The sequence below is a fragment of the Bombina bombina genome, chromosome 2 (genome assembly GCF_027579735.1).
Source record: "Bombina bombina isolate aBomBom1 chromosome 2, aBomBom1.pri, whole genome shotgun sequence".
Taxonomy (NCBI): domain Eukaryota; kingdom Metazoa; phylum Chordata; class Amphibia; order Anura; family Bombinatoridae; genus Bombina; species Bombina bombina.
Genome location: NC_069500.1, coordinates 794,678,244 through 794,698,319, shown reverse-complemented (window position 1 = coordinate 794,698,319; position 20,076 = coordinate 794,678,244). Strand labels below are relative to the sequence as shown.

Below are 20,076 nucleotides of genomic sequence, written 5' to 3'. Positions count from 1 at the left end.
CCTCCTGCTGGCTCGGATACATTGAAGTACCTTTTCTGGAAGCTCTGCGCTTTCATAGGTTAATTTCTTCACCTGGAGATATTGTAGCTCACAAAAACCAATTATCTATATTATGGCCTACTTTTAAAATAATTACTTAAAGGGACAGGAAACCCTATTTTTTTCCCTTTCATTATTCAGATAGAGCATACAATTTTAAACAACTTTCCAATATACTTCTATTATCTAATGTGCTTCATTATTTAGGTATTCTCTGTTGAAAAGCATAGCTAGGTAGCCACCAATCAGCAAATAGCACCCAGGTGCTGAGCCTACCTAGCTATGCTTTTCAACAAAGGATACCTAAATAACAAAGCAAATTAGATAATAGAAGTAAATTGGCAAGTTGTTTAAAATGTTATTCTCTATTTGACTCATGAAAGAAAAAAATGTGGGTTTCCTGTTCCTTTAAAGGACCACTAAACGCAATAGAATTGCAGAATTAACAAGTGCATTATAAAAAGACAATGCAATAACATTTACTCAATTTAAAATAAGCTGATTTTATTCTGGTAAATTTATTTTTTTTTCTTCCATTTTCTGACCCCCTGTATCATGTGGGACATCAACCAATCACAGAATAGGGTACCCTATGAGCTTTGCCCCAAAAAATTAGAAATTAACAACAAAATATAAGCAATTTCTATATCTTGGCCCATACCCTGGGTAATACTTACCAGTGAGACCCCCTCTCCTGAGGGGCATGGACAGAGTTATCCACTCCCCTCATTTACTATATAAGCTTGAGTAGGACACCACCCCTTCCTTCTCCTAGAAATGTCCAGCCAATAACAGGTGAACCAAGCAAGGGAGGGAGCCGGGTTAGTATTACCCAGGGTATGGGCCAAGATATAGAAATTGTTTAAATTTTGTTGTTAATTTCCAATAATGTTGGCCCCCCCCTGGTAATACTTACCAGTGAGAGAATACAAAGCAGCAATATAAGAAAGGGTGGGAAAGAAATAAAAACCATTGATATAAAATCCATAAAGATGAAACTGAAGGTAAAAAGATGGTTTATTTTTAGAAAAATAAGTCCGTAAATGCATAGCAGGCTAAACAGTTAAAGCATAGCCAAGGTAAAAACAGACGGAAAATACATCAAGAGGCTAAACATTTAAAGCCCAGCCAGAGTAGAATACAATTCTGACTCCCTGCTTGAAGAAGAAGGTACTTTTTGTATAAAACAAAGTCTAACTATTAAAAACATAAAACAAAAAGAGATAAATGCAAAATGATATATTCTAACCCATCAATGTAAATAATAAACTTAAAAACTAAAAAGATTTCAAGTACCAACAGGAGAAAATCAATCAGGGTGCTCCCTAGATAATTAAAGGCAGGTGATTAAAAAGGGGTATGGGTTGAAAATTAGACCAAGGAAAAAACCTACAGCATTAAAACAGGGAAACAAAAAAAAGGTAAGAATATTATCAGACTTAACAAAAGCCTTGAAAAAAGAAAACAAAGTTTCCATCAAAAAAGTAGATGAAATACATTTTACATGTTTGTAATTGTGCTTAAAAGATTATATTACCACACAATTAATAGTATAAAGCTTGCAGATAAGATAATCCTGTTTATATTATCACAAAATGAATAGTATACAGCGTGCAGTAAATTAGTCCTGCTTATATTATCACAAAATGAATAGTATACAGCGTGCAGTAAATTAGTCCTGCTTATATTATCACAAAATGAATAGTATACAGCGTGCAGTAAATTAGTCCTGCTTATATTATCACAAAATGAATAGTATACAGCGTGCAGTAAATTAGTCCTGCTTATATTATCACATAATGAATAGTATACAGCGTGCAGTAAATTAGTCCTGCTTATATTATCACAAAATGAATAGTATACAGCGTGCAGTAAATTAGTCCTGCTTATATTATCACACAATGATTAATATGCAGCGTGCAGTAAATTAGTCCTGCTTATATTATCACATAATGAATAGTATACAGCGTGCAGTAAATTAGTCCTGCTTATATTATCACAAAATGAATAGTATACAGCGTGCAGTAAATTAGTCCTGCTTATATTATCACAAAATGAATAGTATACAGCGTGCAGTAAATTAGTCCTGCTTATATTATCACAAAATGAATAGTATACAGCGTGCAGTAAATTAGTCCTGCTTATATTATCACAAAATAAATAGTATACAGCGTGCAGTAAATTAGTCCTGCTTATATTATCACAAAATGAATAGTATACAGCGTGCAGTAAATTAGTCCTGCTTATATTATCACAAAATGAATAGAATACAGCGTGCAGTAAATTAGTCCTGCTTATATTATCACATAATGAATAGTATACAGCGTGCAGTAAATTAGTCCTGCTTATATTATCACACAATGATTAATATGCAGCGTGCAGTAAATTAGTCCTGCTTATATTATCACATAATGAATAGTATACAGCGTGCAGTAAATTAGTCCTGCTTATATTATCACACAATGATTAATATGCAGCGTGCAGTAAATTAGTCCTGCTTATATTATCACAAAATGAATAGTATACAGCGTGCAGTAAATTAGTCCTGCTTATATTATCACAAAATGAATAGTATACAGCGTGCAGTAAATTAGTCCTGCTTATATTATCACAAAATGAATAGTATACAGCGTGCAGTAAATTAGTCCTGCTTATATTATCACATAATGAATAGTATACAGCGTGCAGTAAATTAGTCCTGCTTATATTATCACAAAATGAATAGTATACAGCGTGCAGTAAATTAGTCCTGCTTATATTATCACAAAATGAATAGTATACAGCGTGCAGTAAATTAGTCCTGCTTATATTATCACACAATGATTAATATGCAGCTTGCAGTTAAAGGGACACTGAACCCAAATTTCTTTATTTCGTGATTCAGATAGAGCATGCAATTTTAAGCAACTTTCTAATGTACTCCTATTATCATTTTTTTCCGTTCTCTTGCTATCTATATTTGAAAAAGAAGGCATCTAAGCTTTTTTGGTTCAGACCCTGGACAGCACTTTTTATTGGTGGATCAATTTATCTACCAATCAGCAAGAACAAACCAGGTTGTTCACCAAAAATGGGCCGGCATCTTAACTTACATTCTTGCATTTCAAATAAAGATACCAAGAGAATAATTAAAATTTGATAATAGGAGTAAATTAGAAAGTTGCTTAAAATGTCATGCTCTATCTGAATCATGAAAGAAAAAAAACTTTGGGTTCAGTGTCCCTTTAAGATAGTCCTGCTTATATTATCACACAATGGATAGTATACAGCTTGCAGTAAATTAGTCCTGCTTATATTATCACACAATGAATAGTATACAGCTTGCAGTAAATTAGTCCTGCTTATATTATCACACAATGAATAGTATACAGCCTGTAGATAGATAGCTCTGCTACAATGAAATAAGACTCCCTGATGGAGATAAATTCCTTTTAAATTCTACTCAATACTTTTATCCATTACATCTTTAAAAAGATCCAGCATCATAGAAATGGAAAATATATTATATTTTGATAATCTAGAGATTGCAGCATCAACCTTAGGTGTAGCAGCAAATTGGTTATGCAAAGGGTTTTTCCAGGGGGAAAATTCTTACATATTTTTAGACCTTGCAAAAAAAATATTTGATTATATAGACTTTAAAGTGTCAGAAATAGGGGAATACTGGTCTGGTGCAAAACTTGAACTAAACCAATCAGATAAAAACCTGAGATAGTTCATTCTCAATTCCCAGAGAACTTAAAATCCCTTTAATGAATTCAAGTTTTGTTGCAGTGTCAAATATTATAGGAAAATCAAATCTAGTGTTTCCCCATCAGAGGCAGAAACAGGTGATTCAGAAAAGCTTCCACCATAAATCTGCCCAATAAACACTTAACAGAGTTTCTTGTCCTGCCAGCAGGGATAATCACAAAGGGAACAGGTGGGCATAGGATGGGCTGTATTACTATGAAAACATTTTTTTAAGTATAACCAGCCATAATAAAAAATATGTAACAGAAATAAATAAATGTATTATACCTTGTAGTTGCCCCCGATTTCTTCTGGGCTGTAACAGGCTGAGTCTCAAGCTGACCTGGATCATTCTCATCTTCCATGATGAAATGCAATAAGAACGAGCAAGACACCAGAATGCCAGATCCCTAAAATGATGTGTGTAAGACCGGTATCTTCGTAGGGAGAAGGAACGCTGTGCCAAGGCTTTAAGAGTTTATGCGCGCACAAAAAAAAAACAAAAAAAAAAAACAGCCCTCAGATGCGCCCCCCGTGACGTCCTTACCAATGATGTCACGGAAACATGGCGGCCCTCACAAGGAAACCGTACGGAACGGTTATTCCTACCGCCTATTCAAGTGACCGCAGCCACAGCATGAATGGCGCCGACAACTGCAGGACACCAGTTCACATACAGGCAGCTAAAGTAAGTCAATTTAAAATGACACATCCATTGTCTGTTTCCAGGCCAGATGGAGAAAAAAATGGATGGGGACTCCTAGCCCTGTCCACCTAACTGGCTGGACAGAACTAGGAGGAAGGGGTGGTGTCCTACTCAAGCTTATATAGTAAATGAGGGGAGTGGATAACTCTGTCCATGCCCCTCAGGAGAGGGGGTCTCACTGGTAAGTATTACCAGGGGGGCCAAGATAGTGAGCATATAAAAAGACTGTACAAAATGTGATAATAGAAGTAAATTGGAAAGGGTCTTAAAACTGCATGATCTATCTGAATCATAAAAGTTTATTTGGACTTAAAGGGCCATAATACCCAAATGTTTAAACACTTGAAAGTGATGCAGCATAGCTGTAAAAAGCTGATTAGAAAATATCACTTGAACATCTCTATGTAAAAAAGAAAGATATTTTACCTCAAAAGTTCCTCAGTAGCCACCTCCCATTGTAAAGGATTTCTAAGCAGCATTTTAGTGTGTCTGTCCTGGGACATCTGAAGGGATGAGCATCGTGCACTGTCATCTTATTTCACCAATCAGGTAAAGGAAGTTTACAATGAAATCTCATGAGAGTCAAGTCAAATCTCATGAGATCACAGTAAAAGTTCATGACCTCAGCACAGCTGATTGGCTGCTGTTCATGTCTTCATTTTTTTTTTAATTTTTTTACCTGCAGCTGAGTATAACTTTTTACACAGAACTTACTCTGCTGAGCTGAGGAAATTGTGAGGTAAAATATCTTCCTTTTTTCACATAGAGATGCTCAGGTGATATTTTCCTGACAGCTTTTTACAGTTATACTGCATCAGTTTCAAGTGATTTAGCATATGAGTATTATGTCCCTTTAAGTGTCTTTTCAAGTTTTAACTTTAACTGTGCAATACTATCAAAGTTTTAACTATTCTTGTGTAATGGCAAACTGGTTATTCTTACATCCCGAGAGTCAGTGTGGAACAGGTGCCAAATCCACATCTGGTACGAGGTTGGGACTACCAAACGATGCAACTGGCTCTATGCTGAGCTAAAATTTCCTTTTATTTCTGGTCACCATAGTGTACTTTCAATCAAATGCTGTAGATCCAATTCAACTGAAATTTACTTCTAGCTACTATTTAAACTGTCATTCCTAATAAATTTATTTTATGAAAAGACAAAAAACCCTACAACATACACAGACTAATTTTGCTTTAAAAGGATAGTCTAGTCAAAATAATAAAAAAAAAAAAACTTTCATGATTCAGATAACGCATGCGAGCTTAAGTAACTTTCTAATTTACTCCGATTTTCAATTTTTCGTCATTCTCTTGGTATCTTTAATGTCGTAATGTAAGCTTACAAGCCATTTTTGGTTCAGCACCTGGGTAGCGCTTGACGATTGGTGGCTATATGTAGCTACCAATCAGCAAGCACTACACAGGTGTTGAACCAAAAATGGGCTGGCTCCTAAGCTTAGATTCTTGCTTTTTCAAATAAAAGATAAAAAGATCATTTAGAAAAAATTGATAATAGGAGTAAATTAGAAAGTTGCTTAAGATCGCATGCTCTATCTGAATCACGAAAGTTTACTTTTGACTATACTATTCCTCTAAAATACCCCTGTAAACTGTATTTGTCCCACACGTCAAATTCTGTAAGCTGGCCTGCTGCAAAATGCTTGACTTGGCTACATACAATGCAGTGCTTGTTTAGAGCAGTGCATAAACTCATTTTCAGTTGGGACTAGTTGGCAAAAATCAAGAAAATTAAGATAAACATAATACTCAGCGCTGACAAAGTGACAGTTATAAATGTTTTTATAACATTTATTTTGTATGCAGATCTTTTGCAACCAGTACTTTAAAAGGGTCAGTAAACACCTTGTACTTACAAGGCACTTCTGTTCTCTTGCTATAGAATAACATATCCATTAAGTCTAAACATTTTAACAATAAATTAACACCATCTTTGCTTTCAATAGTTAAACTCCAGCCACCATTTGCCTCATTCGGAGGAACCAATCTGAGCTTTAGTGTGCAGACAAGACTAGCTACAGTCATAACATTAGCATAGAATGCATTGTTTTGCAGTTTATCTGATAAATCCAATTAGAGAAATATGAGTGCAGGGGGTCTGCCAGCCAAGAAAACATTAAATCTGAAATTTTTTTAACTCAAGTTCCACGCATTCTTAAAGGGACTTGAAACCCAAATTTTTTATCATGATTTAGAAAGAGAATGCAATTTTAACCCTTTGAGTGCTAATGACAGCTCTGAGCCGTCACAGAGTTTCCCACACTGGTGCTAATGACGGCTCAGAGCCGTCACTAGCACTCTCACACCTTGAGGGAGATCTGGGGGCTCCCACCCCGGCGATCAGGCCTGCATAGTGACAGGCATCGCCGGGGCTTCACGTTATGCGTGATGACGTCACCACGCAACTTTATTTAACATTAACAATGTTAAATATAGGAGCAGGGGGCATGCTGCTTAGAAGCCTGTATCTCAGGCACCTAAGCAGCTACAGACCCCCAAGACCCACTGTTGGAAAGGTAATCACCTGACCTTTCCAGCAGTATAAGTCATGGGTATCTGAAATAATAAAAAAATATTTTTAGAAATATAAAATAAAAAAAACCTTTAAAAAACCTTAGCACCCAGGTGGGAAAGTGCTTAGCACTCAAAGGGTTAAACAACTTTCCAATTTATTTATATGATCTAATTTGCTTCATTCCCTTGATATCCTTTGTTGAAAAGCATATATAGATAGGCTCAGTAGCTGCACATAGATGCCATGTGTGATACGCTCACTCATGTGCATTGCGTTTTTTTCAACAAAGGATATCCAAAGAATGAAGCAAATTAGATAATATAAGTACATTGAAATGTTCTTTAAAATTGTATTGGCTATCTGAATCATGAAAGAAAAATGTTGGGTTTCATGTCCCTTTAACTTAGTCATTACTGTGGCTTTAATTTTGACATGCTGTATGTGTCTCCATATATTTACCTATTCCTTTATTTTAATTTTATTTTTCAATCCTAAAGATTCAGATATTAATGTTGCAAGCTATATTTGACCGTCCAATTTGTTTGGAATGTGGACAACTGATGTAATATACAACCCTTTTTATTGTAATTTTTCTCTTTATTGTGTATATTTTCATACTATAATAAATAAATAAATAAAAAAGTCAATGTTGAGCTGCGCTTATTTTTCAAATTTTGGATAAGAGAATTCCGCATAGAAGAAAAGTAATGTATTAAATATACCTACTTTATGCTTCAGTTAATCGAAAAAAAAATAAAGAACTTTTTTTCAATAGGAGAGAAAATGTGAAATGAATGGCTGACATCTTCCTGGTTATCACCTTTCAAAACATCTTTCCAATACATTGCCACTCAATAAAAAGATAAGAGATCATTCTTTACAAAATCCACTTTATTTACATAATGACCCCAAAACTAATGTTGTAACAAATTATAAAACACTATTTGAGCAAGATTAACATGTGTGATATTGTCTAGCGGGGGAAAAAAAAAAAAAAAAAAAAAAAAAAAAAAAAAAAAAAAAGTACTTGAAAATCATATCCATATAAATAAAATGTCGTTATTTTGTCCAGCTGACTTTAGGTATGTCATAATGTTCAGTGAGCGTATCCAAATGCCGATTAAAATCCTAGAAGGGGGGGGGGGGGGGGGGGAAGAGGAACAAAAAAGATAATTTATTAAACCCAACCCAAACAATATACATACATATACCAACATGTATAAACAATATATATATATATACATATATATATATATATATATATATATACATATATATACACATATATATATATATATACATATATATATACACACATATATATATATACACATATATATATATATACACACATATATATATATACACATACATAATATATACATATATATATATATATATATATATATATATATATATATATATATATATATATATATATATATATATATATATATATATATATATATATATACACATACACCACATTTTAAAATATGTGCAACAAAGATAAGATAAATACTGTTTTCTTTCCTTTCAGAAAAAGCTATTTAAAATTAAACTAAAAAGGAAGTAAATTGAAGGTATTTACTGCTCACTAGCTGACAAAGACCTAGAAACTTGTCTTTATTTATTACGGGAACATCTATTTAAAAAAAACAAAGCACTGTGATAAATTTTGAAACAATTTCTTTTTAGGTGGAATAAATATCTTGTCCCTTAAAACATATTTAATCAAATGTTAACAGTTCATTTCTGTAAGAATTGTATGAGAACATTTATATATTACATTTCTACACACTAAAATCATAATTTAGCTTTCTTAATTCAGATAGATAACTCAGATGTTTAACAACTTTCTCATTTACTTCAATTATCAAACTTGCTTAATTTTCTTGGCATCCTTTGTTAAAGGAGCAGCAATGCACTACTGGGAGCTAGCTGAATTCATTGGGTCAGCCAATGACAAAAGGCATATACGTCCGGCTACCTTCTAGCAGTGCATTACTACTCTACATAAGTATGCTTTTCAACCAAAAGATACCAAAATAATTAAACAAAATGTGATAATAGAAGTAAATTGGAAAGTTGTTTTAAAAAAAATGTCATGATACTTTTGACTTTATTGTCCTTTTAACAAACCACTCACCTCCACCCTTTGCTTGTGAGTTTTGGTAGCTTTCTTCAGAATTCGTTCCATTTGCTAAAAGTAAAAATAAATTAATTGATAAATAAGCCAAACATCTCACTGTTCAGATGTAAAAAATAAAATTTACATATTTGAATTTTTTTTTAAGTTTTCTTAGACATCTTAATTGGGACATCTCAAGTGATGTTTATGTCTAAGCATTTTTTTATTATTTGAATAATCAATCAATCTGCAATATAGTCAACTCAACAGCAAACAGACGGTGCAGACAAAGCCTTCCTGATAAATATCTGCAACAGACTTAAAATGCTTTAACCCCTTAACGACCAGCAACGTACCCTCAAAATTGCAAGATTGCGCTATTTCTGCATGCCCGAGTGGGGCACTGCAGAAATAGATTTGCAGAGTTACCGATGCAGAGAGGGCCACTCTGTGGCCCTCTCTGCACCGGACATCGGTGGTGCCGATCGTTGGTGGGTGGGAGCAATAGCAGGGAGGCAGGTGGGCGGCCCATCGCCGGTGCGACAACAGATCCTGTCCGTGATCGTGCACGGAGGCGGGGCTCGGAAGCGTGTGCGTGGTGATCGGCACAGTCTTGTCTACTTCAGTTTAATCTGCCGAAGGAGGGAGAAAAAATGTTTTGGAAATGGATCCGGGAGGTGGAGAAGGTATTGAGGAGGGGGAGAGAAAAGCTACACTGCAGAAAATAGTTTTTGTGCAAAGTGCAAATTTGTTAGTAAACTGGGTACTGGCAGACAGCTGCCAGTACCTAAGATGGCGACCAATAGGTGAAGGGGGAGGGGTCATGGAGGTTGGGGGTTAATGGGGGATCCTACACTTCAAATAAAATATATTAGAAGAAAAAGAATTAAAAAAAAAAAACCCACACCTTTATTTTTATACTGGCAGACTTATTGCGAGTACTTAAGAGGGCGGTGACAATTGTGAGGTGGGGGAGGGAAGAGAGCTGTTTGAGAGGTGTCAGCGAGGGATCAGGGGGTGGGATGTGTCAGATAGGAGGCTAATCTCTACACTAAAGCTAAAATTAATCCTACAAGCTACCTAATCAACCCCTTCACTGCTGGGCAAAATACAAGTGTGGTGCGCAGCGGCAATTAGCGGCCTTCTAATTACCAAAAATCAATGCCAAAGCCATATATGTCTGCTATTTCTGAACAGAGGGGATTCCAGAGAAGCATTTACAACCATTTGTGCCATAATTGCTCAAGCTGTTTGTAAATAATTTCAGTGAGAAACATAAAGTTTGTGAAAAAGTGAACAATTTTTTTTTTATTTGATCGCATTTGGCGGTAATATGGTGGCATGAAATATACCAAAATGGGCCTAGATCAATACTTTGGGTTGTCTACTACACTAAAGCTAAAATTAACCCTACAAGCTCCCTAATTAACCCCTTCACTGCTGAGCATAATACACGTGTGGTACACAGCTGCATTTAGCGGCCTTCTAATTGCCAAAAAGCGACGCCAAAGCCATATATTTCTGAACAAAGGGGTTTCCAGAGAAGCATTTACAACCATTTGTAGCATAATTGCACAAGCTGTTTGACAGATATCAGTGTTATAATGTAACTATTGCTAATTTTGAAAAAAAGTGGTTTGGGAATAGCAAAGTGCTACTTGTATTTATTGCCCTATAACTTGCAAAAAAAGCAAAGAACATGTAAACATTGGGTATTTCTAAACTCAGGACAAAATTTAGAAACTATTTAGCATGGGTGTTTTTTGGTGATTGTAGATATACAACAGATTTTGGGGGTCAAAGTTAGAAAAAGTGTGGGTTTTTTTCCATTTTTTCATCATATTTTATATATTTTTTTTATAGTAAATTATAATATATGATGAAAATAATGGTATCTTTAGAAAGTCTATTTAAGGGCGAGAAAAACGACATAATATGTGTGGGTACAGTAAATGAGTAAGAGGAAAATTACAGCTAAACACAAACATCGCAGAAATTTAAAAATAGTCCTGGTCCTTAAGGGAAAGACATTGAAAAATGGCCTTATCCTTAAGGGGTTAAAAAAAAAAAAAAAGTAGGAGAGTATAAATTTTAATTATTTAAAAAAAATATAAATTACCTTCCTATATCATGGTACATAAACACAGATTGCATTGTATGGGGTAAATGTATGGCATATGTTGTGTAGCTTTTAATAATTTTAAGTTGGAAACTAAACCAACCTCAGTCAGTTGAGGCAGGAAAGTCAAAACAGTCCTGGAGTTCTATAAACTGACCCAGACATCATTTGATTTTATTATTATTTGTTTAAATACTGACTATATAAGTGTTTAGTTTCTATAAAGTACTTTTGCTTTCATAAAGTAATGGATACTGTGATGTTGAAACCTAGGTGTGGACAATTTGCAGGAAATATAAAACAGACAACAAAAATGTGTAAACAAGGCAGTGTGGAATATAGGATTATTATAGTAACTACCTAACAGGGTTTACACACAGCCTTGTTTGCAGACCCTCTTTTATTAGCCGTTTTATATCTGCCGCTAATTGCCCTCAGCAGACAAGATTGATAACGGGAAAAACTAGGTTACAACACGGTGGCACCCATTACTTTATAGAAACTCAGTAGAATTGGCAAAAAACTAATTTTCAAATTACAGGAAAATGGGGCAAAATCAATAAAGCATTTTACAGTTATTTTACTACACATAATTAAACATTTTATATTACAATCTCAGTTTATGCAAAGCAGAACAAAACATAAGTAAGCAGCCCAGAGGCAGAACTTTTTTTCACTTTCTGCAATGAGTTTTTTTTAGTGAAAATTTTTCTGCAGGTTATTTTTAAATAAAAATCAATGTTAAATTAGGCAGTTACATTAAAGCACCAGTTCAAATGCAATGTGTTTGTTGAATGAAGAATAATTATATTTTTAAAGTTTTATAATATATTTCAGCAGTTAAAAAATGGATTGCAAATTAGCTTCAGACAAAAAAATAAAATGTAAAAAGTCTCTTGAATAAATTTGTTTCATTTTCTCTTGGTCCAACATAGAAATGTAATATTAAAAAAGCATTACTCATAAGAATGGCTTATATTCAGAAAAAAACAGCAGAGTGTGAAAGGCTAGGGGCTGGGATTGAAAACAATCTGAGAGCCAGTCAACGATCAATGGGCTGCTGATTTGCAAATCTACTGCATATTTAAATGTTCACTTTAAACAGCACTTTGCTGTGGATGCGCTTTGGTAAGGAAAACTTACACAGTGCAGCCAGAGCACAGCACTGTTTGAAGAGATCAGCCTGATGTGAAGCAGTGCTGCAAAGTTAAAGGGACACTGAACCCATTTTTTTTCTTTTGTGATTCAGATAGAGCATGCAATTTTAAACAACTTTCTAATTTACTCCTATTATCAATTTTTCTTCGTTCTCTTGCTTTTTTTATTTGAAAAAGTAGGCATCTAAGATATTTTTTGGTTCAGAACTATGGAAAGCACTTGTTTATTGGTAGGTGAATTTACTCACCAATCAGCGAGAACAACAGTGTGTTCACCAAAAATGGGCCGGCATCTAAACTTACACTTCAAATAAAGATAGCAAGAGAATGAAGAAAAATTGATAATAGGAGTAAATTAGAAAGTTGTTTACAATTGCATGCTCTATCTGAATCACAATAAAAAAAAAATTGGGTTCAGTATCCCTTTAAAGTACTAACAGTTCCTGCATGTGTCCTGTTCTTTCTGCAGACGTTGCATTTTCTGCGATGACATCTCAGATCACTGTATGTTCTGCCTTGGGGGTAAGCAGTTTTGAAACAATGATGTAAGCGATACATTTCATTTTGATTCTAGTGACAATACCAAATTACATCAAGTCACAGACTATGTATACAGAATAAAAACCTTGAAACATAGTAAAATATATGATATATTGTGTATAAGGGGGCTGCTATCAAACAATTCTAAAAATGTATTCAGTTTTGACTTTTGTTTTCAGTTTTTTAAGTGACAGTAAGGTCAAGAGTACATTTTCATAGCTTTGACGGAGCTTGCAGTTTGTAAAGGTATTTTCAATATCCTATATTGAAATTATCTTTCTTCGTTTGATATCCTTTGTAGAAGAGTAAACCCAAGTATGCTGATAGGAGCGCACACATTTTTTTACCTCTCTGGCAGCAGTGTTTGCAACTATGTGTAACATTGCTACAAATAATGATGTCAGAGTGCAAAACACACATCTACACTCCTGAGTTCCTATGAGCCTAACTAGCTTTACTCTTTAACAAAAAGGATACCAAAAGAATTAAGCAAATTTGGTAATAGAAGTAAATTGGAAAGTTGTTTTAAATTGCTAGCTCTGTCTTAATCATGAAGGGTTAATTTTGTCTTTATTGTCCGTTTAAATATAAATAATGTACACACAGATTTTAAACTGTCAGTATCATGTTAAATAACGGAAACAAGTTGAAATCATCGTCTTACTCTCTTTTCCTGCATCTTTTCAAAAGCTAGTTGTGCAGGGGTCCTTTTGTCCAATCCTGGCTTCTTTTTCTCCTCTTCATTTTTCGTGCTGGTCATAATTTGTTGCATCATTTTATCTTTCTCTTTGTCTTTTTTCTTCTTTCTGCAAAGCAAATTGAGATCAGAGGACATGCTTGGATAAAAATAAAATGTTCTGGAAATCTGTATAATTTATCTCAGACAAAACTAATGATGTGTACAAAAAAAGATTTAGAATAAAGATTAAGTGTAAAGGATTACAAAGTTTGAAAAAAACATGCATATATTCTATAAAATTATAAAACACAAAAGGGATAATTCTCCTAAAAATCAAAACACATCGAATGATGCACAATTGATATTTCCTGCTTTACTACTCAAATGTCAATCAAAAAATGTTGGTTTTGTAAACAGGGACTATAAAATGTAATCTTGCTACAATACAGGCAAACAAAATCTTTGACACTCGGGTCAAATTAAACTTTCATGATTCAGACACAGCATGTAATTTTAAACAACTTTCCAATTTACTTCCATAAAAAAAGCAGTATTTTATATTTACACTTTTTGAGCCACCAGCTCCTACTGAGCATGTGCAAGAATTCACAGACTATACATATATGCATTTGTGATTGGCTGATTGCAATCACATGGTACAGGGGGAGTGGAAATAAACATAACTGGAATTTGTTAGAAAAAAAAAATCTACTACTCATTTGAAGTTCAGACTAAGTGCTAGTGCATTGTCTTTTTATCATGTATTTGTTGATTATGCAAATCTACTGTATTTACTGGTCCTTTAATTAAAGGGCCATGATACCCAAATGTTGAAACACTTGAAAGTGATGCAGCATAGCTGTAAAAAGTTGACTACAAAATATCACCTGAACATCTCTATGTAAAAAAGAAAGATATTAAACCTCAAAATATTCTAAGAATTCAAACCCCCATTGCAAAGGACTTTAAGCAGCAAATCAGTATGTCTGTCCTGGGACAGGCAAGGGAGTGAGCTTTGTGCACACATCTTATTTCCCTATTCAATTTAAAGGGACATGAAACCCAAAAATTTTCTTTCATGATTCAGATTGAGAATACAATTTTAAACAACTTTCCAATTTACTGCAATTATTTAATTTGGTTCCTTTTCTTGTTATCCTTTGCTGAAAGGTTTATCTAGGAAAGCTCAGGAGCAGCAAAGAACTTAGGTTCTAGCTACTGATTGGTTGCTGCATATTTATATTGCTTGTCATTGGCTCACCCATGTGTTCAGTAAGCAACCAGTAGTGCATTGCTGCTCATTCAAGAAAGCATAGCAAGAGAACAAAGAAAATTTGATAATAGGAGTAAATTAGAACATTTCTTAAAATTGCATGCTCCATCTGAATGATGAAAGAAAAAATGTGGGTTTCATATCCCTTTAAGGAAGTTTACTATGAAATCTCATGAGAGTTAAGTGAAATCTCATGAGATCAAATTAAAAGCGTTCATGACCTCAGCACTGCTGATGCTGATTGGCTGCTGTTCATTTCTTCATTTATTTTTTACCTGCAGCTGGACAGCAGCTTAGTGTTACTTTTTACACAGCACTTACTCTGCTGAGCTAAAGAAATAGTGAGGTAAAATATCTTCTTTTTTTACATAGAGATGCTCAGGCGATACTTTCCTGTCAGCTTTTTACAGTTATACTGCATCAGTTTCAAGTGATTTAGCATATGAGTATTATGTCCCTTTAATCAGCAGCAGCACTGCATAAGAAAGCAAAAACAGGTGAAGCAGCCACACTCCATAGCCGCATATTGAAGGTTTGGGACACCATTATGAGTACCATGTTTTATTTTTATTTTTTACATACAAGAGGGACCCTAAACTTAAAGGGATATAAAACCCAAAATTTTTATTTTGTGATTCAGACAAGAACATACAATTTTATAAAAAGTTTCCAATGTACTTCTTTTATTAAATTTTCTTTGTTCCCATGACATTCTGTGTTGGATACCTAGGTAGGCTTCAGGAGCACTACATGGCAGGAAATGGTGCTGTCATCAAGTGTTTTTGCAAATGGATAACATTCTTGCAAAACTGCTGCCATATAGTGCTCCAGAAATTGGCCAGCAACTAAGTTTGAGTCCTGACATCCCTGCTATTCAACAAAAGGTACCAAAAGAACAAAGAAAATGTGATAATAGAAGTAAATTAGAAACTTGTTTAAAATCATATGCTCTATCAGAATCATGAAATAAAAATGTGGGGTTTCATATCCCTTTAAAGATAGACTTTGCGAAAGATTTTTTTTATGTTGTCATGCATTACTAGCCAGTTCCAAGTTGAAATGAAAACCTTGCATATAACTGTTGCATAAAACACTTTACTGTGCAATGAACTTCACATCTAGAGCAGGGTTAAATGGAAAAAACTTGCCAGGAATGAGTTTTGCAAAGTGATATGCGCTACACACAGCTATACCTGCACACCTGTGTTCACCACTGTATGCTACAGGTGCTCTTCAACAAAAAGACCATAAAGGCTGTGACACACTGCAAGCGGAGCGCAGCGTGTAGATGCGGCTGTGCGCGCTCAGTGTGTCCTGCCTTTTCATCTCTGCTGCATCAGGTCGCGTAGCTGAGCACTCAGCCTTTAGAAAGCTCCAGGGACAGCCCTGATCGTTGGTGCAAGTATTAAGGCTGTGACACACTGCAAGCGGAGCGCAGCGTGTAGATGCGGCTGTGCGCGCTCAGTGTGCCCTGCCTTTTCATCTCTGCTGCGTCAGGTCGCGTAGCTGAGCACTCAGAGATGAAATATTTGAACTTAAAGGCTGTGACACACTGCAAGCGATGCAGCGTGAGGCGATGCAGCTGCTTTGCACCGCGTCGCATCGCTTCTGAAGTTCAATAATTTCATCTCTGAGTGCTCAGCTACGCGACCTGACGCAGCAGAGTGCTCAGAGATGAAAAGGCAGGACACACTGATAGCGCACAGCTGCATCTACACGCTGCGCACCGCTCCGCTTGCAGTGTGTCACAGCCTTAAGAAGCGGTGCGAAGCAGCTGCTTCGCCTCACGCCGCTTCGCTTGCAGTATGTTACAGCCTTTAGAAAGCTCCAGGGACAGCCCTGATGGTTGGTGCAAGTATTAAGGTAGTGACACACTGCAAGCGATGCGGCGCTAGGCGAAGCAGCTGCTTCGCACCGCATCGCTTCTGAAGTTCAATTATTTCATCTCTGAGCGCTCAGCTACGCGACCTGACGCAGCAGAGTGCTCAGAGATAAAAAGGCAGGACACACTGAGCGCGCACAGCTGCATCTACACGCTGCGCTCCGCTTGCAGTGTGTCACACCCTTTATGTTGCTCCACAACCAGCTAGCTCTCCCATCTGAACCGGTCTACCTCTACCATGTTACCTTATCCTGCTCTACAGACTTCATGTCTGCATATACCATATATATTGCATCTAAGGCATCCATAGCGTTTGGAGCTCTTTGAACACAAGGTAAGCACAGAGGTATAAAGTGTATTAATAGAACAGTGTTGGTTATGCAAAACTGGGTAATGAGTACAGTATAATACTAATTCTAAAGTAGCCTCCTGTCCCTTTAACAGCATAGGTTTTCAGTAGCTGGAAAAATCAGAGTTTAGCATTCTAAGTTATTTTGTCGGCCAACCATATTGCATTATTTTACTTCAAAAATTGTTAAACACACACAGTTTTAAAGGGAGCGATAGTATGCATCCACACGCAAAGCACACAGCTTTAAATGGATGCTCTGTCTTAAAGGGACAGGGGCACGTGCACACACACACACACTGGACTCACAGCCTTTAAAAGGACAACTTACACCATAAGCACACAGCGTTAAAGGAACAGCTCACACCATGCAGTCTTTAAGGGACAGGCACAGCTCACATCATGCACACCTAGCGCAACCTTAAAGGGCAGCTCGGCACCTGCTCACACAGTCTTAGAGGGGCAGGCACACACAACCTTTAGTGAGTTTACACACACAGTTTTAAAGTTAACGATAGTATGCATCCCCACATGATGCATGCAGCCTTAAAGGGAGGCTCTGTCTTAACAGGACAGTGGCACGTGCACGCACACAAACACATCCTTTTATAGGCTGTGCATGTGCCCATGTCCCTTTAAGACATAGCGTCCCTTTAAGGTGGTGTGCTTTGCGTGTGGATGCATACTATCATTCCCTTTAAAACTGTGTGTGTTTAACCACTAAAGGTTGTGTGTGCCTGTCCCTTAAAGACCGCGTGCGCAGGTGCCGAGCTGCCCTTTAAGGTTGCGCAGCGTGAACATTCCGGTGATCTGTACCTTTTAGGCTGTGTGCATGTGGTGCAAGTTGTCCTTTTAAAGGCTGTGAGTGCTCTGTGTGTTTGTGTACGTGCCACTGTCCCGTTAAGACAGAGCATCCCTTTAAGGCTGCATACTATCGCTCTCTTTAAAACTGCGTGTAAACTCACTAAAGGTTGTGTGAGCTTGCCCCTTTAAGACTGTGTGAGCAGGTGTCGAGCTGCCCTTTAAGGTTGCGCTAGGTGTGAGCTGTACCTGTCCCTTAAAGACTGTGCATGGTGTGAGCTGTTCCTTTAACGCTCTGTGCTTATGGTGCAAGTTGTCTTTTAAAGGCTGTGAGTGCGGTGTGTGCACGTGCCCCTGTTCCTTTAAGACAGAGCATCCCTTTAAAGCTGTGTGCTTTGCATGTGGATGTATACTATCGCTCCCTTTAAAACTATGTGTGTTTAACCACTAAAGGTTGTGTGTGCCTGTCCCTTAAAGACTGTGTGTGCAGGGGCCGAGCTGGCCTTTAAGGTGGTGTGGCGTGACCATTACAGTGATCTGTCCTTTTAAGGCTGTGTGTGCAGGTGTCAAGCTGCCCTTTAAGGTTGCCTTTCATGAACATTACTGCGATCTGTCCCTTTAAGACTGTGTGCGTGTGGTGCCAGTTAACCCTTTCACGGCTGTGTGGGGTTTTGTCTGTCCCTTTAAGACTGTGTGATTAGCCAGTGAGCTGCCCTTTATGGCAGTGCTGTGTGAGCATTATTTTCTCAGCAGTTTGTACAGTAGTTACTGAGAGGGCTGCTTTAAAGGGACACTGAACCAAATTTATTTATTTTGTGTTTCAGATAGAGCATGAAATTTTAAGCATCTTTCTAATTTACTCCTATTATCAAATTTTCTTAATTCTCTTGGTATCTTTATTTGAAATGCAAGAATGTACGTTTAGATGCTGGCCCATTTTTGGTGAACAACCTGTGTTGTTCTTGCTTTTTGGTAGATACATTCATCCACCAATAAAAAAGTGCTGTCCAGAGTTCTGAACCTAAAAAAAAAAAAAGCTTAGATGCCTTCTTTTTCAAATAAAAATAGCAAGAGAACTAAGAAAAATTGATAATAGGAGTAAATTAGAAAGTTGCTTAAAATGGCATGCTCTATCTGAATCACAAAAGAAAAAAATGGGTTCAGTGTCCCTTTAAGTGCCTGTGTACAGTAAACAGTTACAAATGTATAAAACCTGTAGGCTCAGTAGGCTGAGGGTTTGATGAATGTATCCATGTAGGTGAGCAGAGCTGGCGAAAGTCTATGGGGAGAACAGGGACTTTACACCCCAAAATATGGCTCCCCTTTTTGTTCCTGGAGACACAAACACTGCAGCATTGTTGGTAGCCCTCCTCTGAACCCCCACACCATTTTTTGAAGTAAAATAATGCGATATGGCCAAAAAATAATGTAGAACGCTAAACTCAGATTAAGCCAATTCGCAAAAAAATACACGTGACTCTCAAAATGTAAACAAATATATTTCCTGTGATGCTTGGCACTGGGTACGAGGGCTCTAGAAAATGTAACCCGAATCCTAGCCTAGGGGTAACTATCGAAAACAGACACTTGTTTTTAAAACTTTTTGATTATGTATTGTGGTGTGTCTGTTTATTCCTAGCAGTGTCATTTGATATAGTATTTCCACGGTATATGTGTAAGAGCTTCAATGAATTAATTTATAAAATCTGACCCACTGAGAGAAATAATTGAGATATATACATCTGCACTCATCTCACTAAACCACCCAATGGTCTTACTTCTTCCCCAGTCCCAGGTCCGCACTGCCCTTCAATTTCAAGGTTCCTTTCTGAACCGTCTCGTACTCCGACATCTTGGAACCCAACAAAACAAACAGCTGGAAGTCTCTGCGCAAGCGTCCTCTTTGCTAAAGTTTTGCGCATGCGCAACGTTTAGGAAATTCGTCACATTGAGTAAGGCGGTCACACCTAGAAGGCACATAAATGCTTAACTTCCGGTTCTTACGTACGCGTCGCTCGCTGTCATAGTGTAAAAAAGATGTGTGATATGGATAGGAAGTCAGTGGGGCTATGTGAGAAATTGAAGAAGGCGGGTAAATTACGAAAAGATAAACCATGTTGCGTGGATATCATG

At 36.5% G+C, this 20,076-nt stretch overlaps 1 protein-coding gene across 1 annotated transcript; it reads right to left on the bottom strand.

Moving 5' to 3' along the window:
• Positions 1 to 7,885: 7,885 nt before the first annotated feature.
• On the bottom strand, positions 7,886 to 19,855 carry FAM32A (family with sequence similarity 32 member A). The gene is made up of 4 exons (XM_053700708.1): positions 19,722 to 19,855; positions 13,624 to 13,765; positions 9,162 to 9,215; positions 7,886 to 8,140 (listed from the first exon to the last, which is right to left on the bottom strand). Exons 1-4 carry the CDS (start codon positions 19,793 to 19,795, stop codon positions 8,072 to 8,074), a joined length of 339 nt encoding a protein of 112 aa, XP_053556683.1. The 5' UTR covers positions 19,796 to 19,855; the 3' UTR covers positions 7,886 to 8,071.
• Positions 19,856 to 20,076: the final 221 nt, after the last annotated feature.